This window comes from Camelus bactrianus, chromosome 6 (assembly GCF_048773025.1).
Source record: "Camelus bactrianus isolate YW-2024 breed Bactrian camel chromosome 6, ASM4877302v1, whole genome shotgun sequence".
NCBI lineage: Eukaryota > Metazoa > Chordata > Mammalia > Artiodactyla > Camelidae > Camelus > Camelus bactrianus.
Genome location: NC_133544.1, coordinates 24,514,193 through 24,521,748, shown reverse-complemented (window position 1 = coordinate 24,521,748; position 7,556 = coordinate 24,514,193). Strand labels below are relative to the sequence as shown.

Genomic DNA, 7,556 nt, shown 5'->3' with positions numbered 1-7,556 from the left:
TCTCGGCGAGGTAGGGCCGGGCGCGCATGCGCTTCCGTCTCCAGGCAACGGGAATAACAGAGGCCCGCTGAGCGCGCGTGCGCGGCTGTCGGTTGTTGAGGGGTGTTTGGTGGGGAAAACTAAGTCTTGGGGTTTCGCCTGAGCAGGAACGGTCGCAGCGAGCCTCAGGTAGACGGAAGGGTGACAAGACATGGGGTCAGCACCTAGACCTCTCAAAGGCCCGACGGACCGAAGAGTGAGGGCTTGTCCCCAAAGCGGAATCTCCAGTGGGGGCGCCCCGGCTGACCCTTCAGGACAGAACTCGGCTTCCGCATTCCAGATCTAAAACCGGCAGCGGCCAGTTCAGGTGGTCCCCGCCTCTCAGGTTACAGACTTTCCTCAGTGTTCGCCGCGGGGACTCCTTGGGTGAGAGTTTGTCAGCCACGCACCTGCTGCAGGTCCTAAGTGGGCTCTGTTCTCTTTGGGGTCAAGCACGGTTCCAACAGGAGAGAAGCCCTGAGAGCTCTTTTTGCCAGTCACTTACTATTGGGCCGCAGTTTTCTTGCCTGTAAAGTGATGGGACTGGACTCAGAGTCCTAAGGTTCCTAAATTACAGTTATGAAACTCTGAGCGAACCCTCAGTTTACGGGTGAAGAAACTGAAGCTAGTGAGGGGTAGCTGCTTGTTCTGTGTCACAGGCCTAAAAACTGACTTTCAATTCCATAGCTCTTTGCACCTACTACGGAGTAAACTGTATGTGCAGGAATGTCACTGTATGGCAGAAGCTGGTACTGATGTAAAGGAAAGTGAGGTGGCAGGAACTCCTCTATCAGATTGATTTTTCTTTCCTCGGGGCCTAATGAGCACTCACAGGACATAATAAGTGCTCACCAAATGCTTACTGAGTGAATGCTCTGGCAGACCCAGGAGCACTGTCCCTAAAATGTCTGAGGGAAAATGTGGGTAGGACAAATATAGAAACAGTTTACTTTAGCAGAGAGGTGAACCTCAAACAAACTCCTCACATATGTCTGGTTTAAATCTCCCCTAGGCTTCAGTCCAAGCCCTGAATGGCTGGTCTCCAGTTGGCGCCGCCTCTACCTGTGGGCGTTATGCTCCCATATAATAAAACAGAAGCTCCAAGGCTCCATTCAGCTAAGCAAGAGCCCTATGAAAAAGGTGACTCTCTCCAGCATTCCTCTATGGGGCACCTGAGGAACAATTTCCAGCAGAAGCTTTTGAGTGATGAAGAGCTGACACTGGATAATCTCTACACTCACCGCAAATGGAACACCTGCACAAAAGCCCGAGGCTACTCCTATCCCTGCTGTGCTGGAATCAGCCAGCAAGATTCGAGAAGCAATCCCCAGGGCCAAACAAAGGGTTTGCTTTACTCATCGGGCCTTCAACCCCGGTATCCCAAAACAAATAGCAAGGAATTCATCCCTTTTACAAAGAAGCGAGTTGGAGTGGACCGGGCATACCCACTGAAACCTGTGTTTCATCGGAAGTCCCATCATACAGGTGAGGCTGACACTGATGGGGACCAGAATGTCTCTCCAAGGCCCCCTGAGCCTAGAGAGTTTTCATACAGTAACTTTGGTTCGAGAAAATGGGTTTATTCATCTGTGATTGGTACAGTTGCTGCCACTCAGGAAGAGAGGGTCATGGCAAACCCCAACAGAACTGAGTGGATGCAAATCCAAAGACTAGAAGCTGCAGGGGAGAGCTTAGAAGAGGAAATCCGAAGAAAAGAGACCCTTCTGAGGGAAAAGCTGAAGAAAACAGAGGAAGAACTAAGAAGGATCCAGAAAGAAAAGGAACAGGCTGAGGAAAATGAAAAAAGAGAGCTACAGAGAATGGCACTCCCCAGCAGGAGAGTTAAAGGTAACAGCAAGACCACATACAAACCTATCTTCTCCCCAGAATTCGGGTCTGAGGAGGTCTTCAGTAGAGACAAGGGAGGGGATGAAACTTGGGGATGGTGTCAAGAAAATTCTGGTCCATTCCAGGCCTCTGAGTATGGAATTCAGAAGCTCAAAAGGGAAAGCTTGGTGGCAAGCAATAACAAAATCCGAGACCGAGCCTCTGGGTCATTGAAGGAGGAGAAGTTTACTCAGGCTTCAGAAGTGCCACACAGTGCTTTTCAAGGAGCCACCAGCGATTCTAGCTCGCCTAGGGCACCAGACTCCTCGGGTTCCAGCTGTTCCACTAAAGAGCCAGAACTGGGCGAGTGCAGCCACTGTGGACGAAAGTTTCTCTTGCTTAGGTTGGAGAGACACTCCAACGTCTGCAGCAGGATGCAGGGTTCCAAGAGGAAAGTGTTTGACTCCTCCAGGGCCCGGGCCAAGGGCACAGAACTAGAGCAGTACTTGAACTGGAAGGGAACAGCCTCCGTCAAGGTAACAAGGGCCTTATAGATTTGCTTTTGAGTGGGGAATCATTGTAAGGGCCTGTTTATAGCCTTATCAGTTCTCTTTAGAAAAATTTCTTGTGTCATGTAGGGAGAAAGCGAAAATTAGAATTTATTGATTACTACTGTTTACCAGTCACTGTGATGGGAGCTTTTCATATGATCCTCACCACAACTATGTGAAGATTTTATTATCTCTTATCAATTCAAAAATCAATTAAAAAATCAGAGAGGTTAACTTGCTTGAGATCACAAACAGCTTTAAATTACAGAATCAGCATATAAATCTGAGTCAGAATGACTCCAAAATCTAGACTTAAAAAATATATATATATCCTTTTGATTATAGAGGTAATAAACATTTACTGTAGGAAATTTAAGAGACATGAAACATATAAAGAAAAAAATTATGCATTTCATCACCCTGAGAGAATTCCTTTCTTTGCAACATACTCTGCCACCTCCCAAGATGAGGAGGTGTTACCACTCCTATAACTGCATCTACTTTTTCTAGATTAGCTTAATTTTGATACACCTTCTTAGTAAATACATGAAACACAATTAAGTTTGGAATTCTTTCTCTCCCCGTTTAAAGTGTAAACACCTTAAAGGTAGAGAGCTTTATTTCTTATGAACATTCCTAGCTGCAGAAAAACTAGGTTGTAAAAAGTAAGAACTCTGAGACACTACCATAATTTGGGGGTAACTTCTGGACAGCCAGATCTGGAGAAGATTGTCTTGTGAATAAGTTTACCACCCTGTCAGGCTGATACCACTTGGTGTGTTTTAGAGTGTTTCTCTAAATGTAGCATGCTGACAAGCATTTTTTATTTTAGTAATTTTAATGTGTATTGGAAATACAAAACATAGTAGGCCCTTGCTTTCTAAGAATCATGCATTTAAAGAAAAATTGAGTAACAGTAAGGGGGATAAAGTGAAAGTGGTATGCAAATAAAGTGTGGGAAAGCCTAGACCACATACATTCAAAGCCCCGTCCAACTCTAATAGTCTCGTAAACTATGAGAATGTTATTCTATTTTCATTTCTTTCCAACCCTCCAACTGCTGCGCTAGCACCTCGTTCATTAGCACTTTACAGTTTATGTGAGTATTTTCTGGGGCCTATATTTATGTGATGGCTGTTAGGAGAAGTCTCTTACAGTTAAGTTATTTCTTTCAGTACAACTTGGGAGATCACCAAAAGATAGTCCTTCCACGTTCAGAGATGATCTTCCTGAAATCCAGTTTCCAATGAGAAGTCAACATTTTGCTCTTGCAGATAATGACATGATCACCAGTTCCTGTTCTTTCCTGCTTTCTTTCTGGTCAGTCCAATAATCGACTGGGGTATTCTCTCACTATAGTGGTTTATTTCTGGCCAGAACCTAAAAGAACCTTGTGTTTCTTAAATTCCTAAATACAGTAGCAGTGAAGCAAAAGAATTGGGTTTCTGAGATCAGAGGCTTTAGCTTTGTGGAAACTAGTTTGAGGAAATACATTGCATTGAGGACACTGAGGCAGAAAGGATCTGGCTTGCGATGCACTCCCCTTCTTGGAATGTCCCAAGTCTTATTCCAAAGCTTTGTGCCTTTGGAAGCTAAGTGGTTTGTGTCTGTCACTCCTCCAGTGTACTCACAAGAACCGGTGATTTTCCTAGTATCATTTAATATTCACATAACTTCTGGCAGACTCATACTTCTGGTCTCTCTACTGGATCTTAGGCATTTGAGCACAGAGACTACATCTTTGTGCTTTGTGGTTAATAAGTGTTAACTGAATAAATTTCAATACAATGCAGAATTAAAGTTTAAGTATCATATAGTTGAGGAACTTTCCCCTAATTCAGTTCTAAAGGTTCCTGGATACCGTCTCTAATACACTGATTCTCTTGCCTTGTCTGTTTCAGTAAGACTCTCCTGATGGATCCTTCCTCTTCCTTTGATAACATCTCCATTATTCACCATTAACGATGTTAGTTCGCTAAGCAGCTACTTGCCTTCTTTTTTCTTCTTTTAAAAATTAAATTTTATTTTAATCTAAATAATATTTGAATACATTTTAAAAATCATGTAGTACGAAGTGACCTATAATGCAGATCAACAGTATTCTGCCTCATCCCTCTCCTGCCCATCATCTAGCCCCCAGAGGCAGGCAGCCTTCAGTTCTGATATGCATTTCCATATTTCTAAATAATGTGCTTATTTTCTTGATTGATAAATTTTGGATATCATCTGTTGACTTCCTCTTATGGATGCTGTGGGTTAAACTCTCTTTCATATCCCCTCTCCTCCCACTTTTCTCCTTCCCTTATCCTTCCATTGTAGTAGAATCACAATTTTGGGTTAAACCAGTAGTCAGCTTTTACATGATAATAACCATATACATTTTGTTCACTGGTTGAACAGATTCTGCCCCTGCCCACGTGCACCTGGAGTTAATAATTGACTCATGTTTTCATTTGCTTGGTTTCCTACATACCTATCTGTAACTTTTTCCCCTAAATGATCCATCTGATGTCAGGTACCTGTTAATATTTTTGTAAATGCTCAAACACCTCTCATATGCCATCAGTTTTTTTTCCCCCCTAAATTCTGGAAACCTCCTTCCCACCACTGTTTTTCTTCCTGCTCCAGTCAAACTGGTTCTCCAGACCTGTTGTCTTGGGAGTTCTTTTTGCTTCTCTCCTGTTTCTAGCATCCTGTGTCTTCCTTTTTCTAGCTTCACTCCTTGCTTTGCTGAAGCTTACTAAGAAAGGTGCATAGGAGGCATATTTTTTGTCTTGGTATGAATGAAAATATCTGCATGTCACTCCTTATATTTGGTTGATGATTTGGCCAGGTAGAGAACTCTAGGTGGAAATAATTTTCTGTTAGAACTTTTATGGCATTTTCCACTAGCTTTTAGCACCCAGTGTTACTGTTGAGAAATCTGATGTCATTTTGATTCCTGCTCCATTATATGAAACCCATTTTGGTTTTTTTCTTTTCCTAAAAGCTTACAGGATTCTCACTTTATTCTGAAATTCTGAAATTTTACAATGACTGTGTTGGATACTTGGTAGAGCATTTCAGTCTTAATTCTAGGAATGTTCATTGTCTTACTTCTTCAATAATTTCCTCCTTGTGCTTCCTTTATTCTTTCTGGAACTCCTGCTGGTCAGGTGTTGGACTTCCTGGATTGACTTTCTAGTTTTCTAATCCTTTTTCCCCCTGCTTTCCATTTTGATCCTTTTTCCCATTCTGTGTAATTTTTTGACATTATTTTACAACATTTCTACTTTTAGCTATTACAGTATTAATTTATAATAATTCTTTCTGGTTCTCTCTTTCCTTTTTCATAGCATATTCTTTATATATACAATCTCTTCTAATACTCCTTTGTTCATTACTATATGTAATTGGCAGGGACTTGTGACACTGCAGTATCCCAGCTTGCTTTGATGGTAGATTTAAAAAGTCATCCAGCCAACCTGATTTGAAAGCAGAGTACTAGCAACATCTGAAACTGAAGTTCCTTCCCTTTTTTTTTTCTTGACATATGAAATTCATTAGAAAAGAACAGCTACAGAGACACAGTGTGCTTTCCCCCGTCCCTACCCTTTAAAGTATATAAAGATGAGATTCCCTTCTGCTACCTGCCTTGTTGCTGCTTCCTGAGTGTGTGTGCATGTGTGTATTAATGTACTTGTTTTGATCTCCCCCTTGTTAGAGCTTTACTCAAATATCTTGTGATCCCTGACTGTCCACTTAGATTTAAGCTTAGTGGGTGGGGCTTGTTGACTGTGAGGGACTTCATATTAGGATTATCAAATCGTGAGCCTTTTAATTGGGGTCTCTCAGAGTCAGCATCTGATGGCTTTTCTCCCCACTGTTTGGTGCATCCAGAAAAGTCTTGACTCCTATGAGAGTGCCAATGTGCCCGGTACTCTCAGAGCTGAGTGAGGAAAGGAGGCTGACAGTTCCATAATCTATCATGTACACTTGCACTTAACCCCCATTTTCAGCCCCTAGATTAACCCTGTTCTCCATTGTGCCTGGGTGTCGAGTCTGAAACCTGTTTGGTTCAATTTCTCCAGAGAGGGTGCTGAAAGTGTTGGGCACGTGGATGTGCAAGGTGGAAAAGGAGCCCTGGGGGCCAACCTATTTGCAGCCCTGCACCTCCCCCTTTTCCACTACCTGTACTTCCAAGCACTGAGCCTCTCAGGGGTTCTGCTGGGAAAACTGGCTTGCCTCTCGGTACTGTCCCCCTTTGCAGGCCCTTAGTTTAAGTGCCTCCACTCTGGCAAGTCAATTATTGTTGCTCCTTTCCTGTTCTCTCTGACCTCATAGATTAATTTACTGTCATTCTAATGGAGTCTTAGGAAGGGGATGAGATAAATGCCAAGTTCAACGATCAGTCTTCTTTCAACTTACAGGCCGAACCTCCTAGGAAGAGCAACTGGAGACAGAAGCATGAATCTTTCATCCGTACCCTCCGTCAGGCTCGAGAGATCCAGCAGGTAATTGCCAAAGGTGGAAACCCCTCAGATCTGCCTCCTATCCGGCCTGCAGAAAATCCAGACTATATTCAGTGTCCTCACTGTAGCCGCCACTTTGCTCCCAAGGTGGCTGAGCGGCACATTCCCAAGTGTAAGACCATCAAGAACCGTCCTCCGCCTCCAAGGAAGCATTACAGTTGAGCAGACAGCAGTGGAAACCTCAATAGTAAAGAAGGCTCTGCTTCTCTTCAGCAGTAAATGGGAGTAAAATAATCTGATGCGGAGCAGAAAGAACTGAAACTTTGACATCTACCAGATCTGCCTGCAGAGCTGAAATCAGTGAGGAGAGACCCACTGCTAAGCAGCAGGAGGTGGAAGGAAGCCTCAGCTTCCCATTAAATCACCACCTCAGGCTGATATGCCTTATGTTATTATCCTAAGAGCTGATAGGTGAAGACACGTAGGAGTAGCAAGGAGTCTACATTAAAGCTCTCCTCTTGCAAGCCTGACTTGTGGTTTGTGCTGGTTAAGTGCCTGCATTTGCTGTGCCGTCTTGCCATTGCCTCTGCATGTATGTCTGTGGTTCCTGTTAACTCTTCTTGTTCTTGCAAGAAGTTGGCTTTTTAGGATGAGCTGGTGTCAGAGGATCATGGTATCTCTTGTAAAAAATAATACAATTTTGCTGTAA

The 7,556-nt window shown here is 43.4% G+C and overlaps 1 protein-coding gene across 6 annotated transcripts; it reads left to right on the top strand.

Annotated features, from left to right (window-relative positions):
• The first annotated feature begins 45 nt into the window (after positions 1 to 45).
• ZC2HC1C (zinc finger C2HC-type containing 1C) lies at positions 46 to 7,377 on the top strand. Of its 6 annotated transcripts, none has more exons than XM_045523159.2 (3): positions 46 to 168; positions 1,031 to 2,381; positions 6,806 to 7,377. In XM_045523159.2, the coding sequence occupies exons 2-3, from the start codon at positions 1,050 to 1,052 to the stop codon at positions 7,067 to 7,069; spliced, it is 1,596 nt and encodes a 531-aa protein (XP_045379115.2). In that variant the 5' UTR covers positions 46 to 168; positions 1,031 to 1,049; the 3' UTR covers positions 7,070 to 7,377. The 6 variants fall into 6 exon arrangements, with proteins under 6 accessions (XP_045379115.2, XP_045379111.2, XP_045379109.2 ...); XM_045523155.2 differs by having other exon boundaries at positions 63 to 346; XM_045523153.2 differs by having other exon boundaries at positions 63 to 364.
• Positions 7,378 to 7,556: the final 179 nt, after the last annotated feature.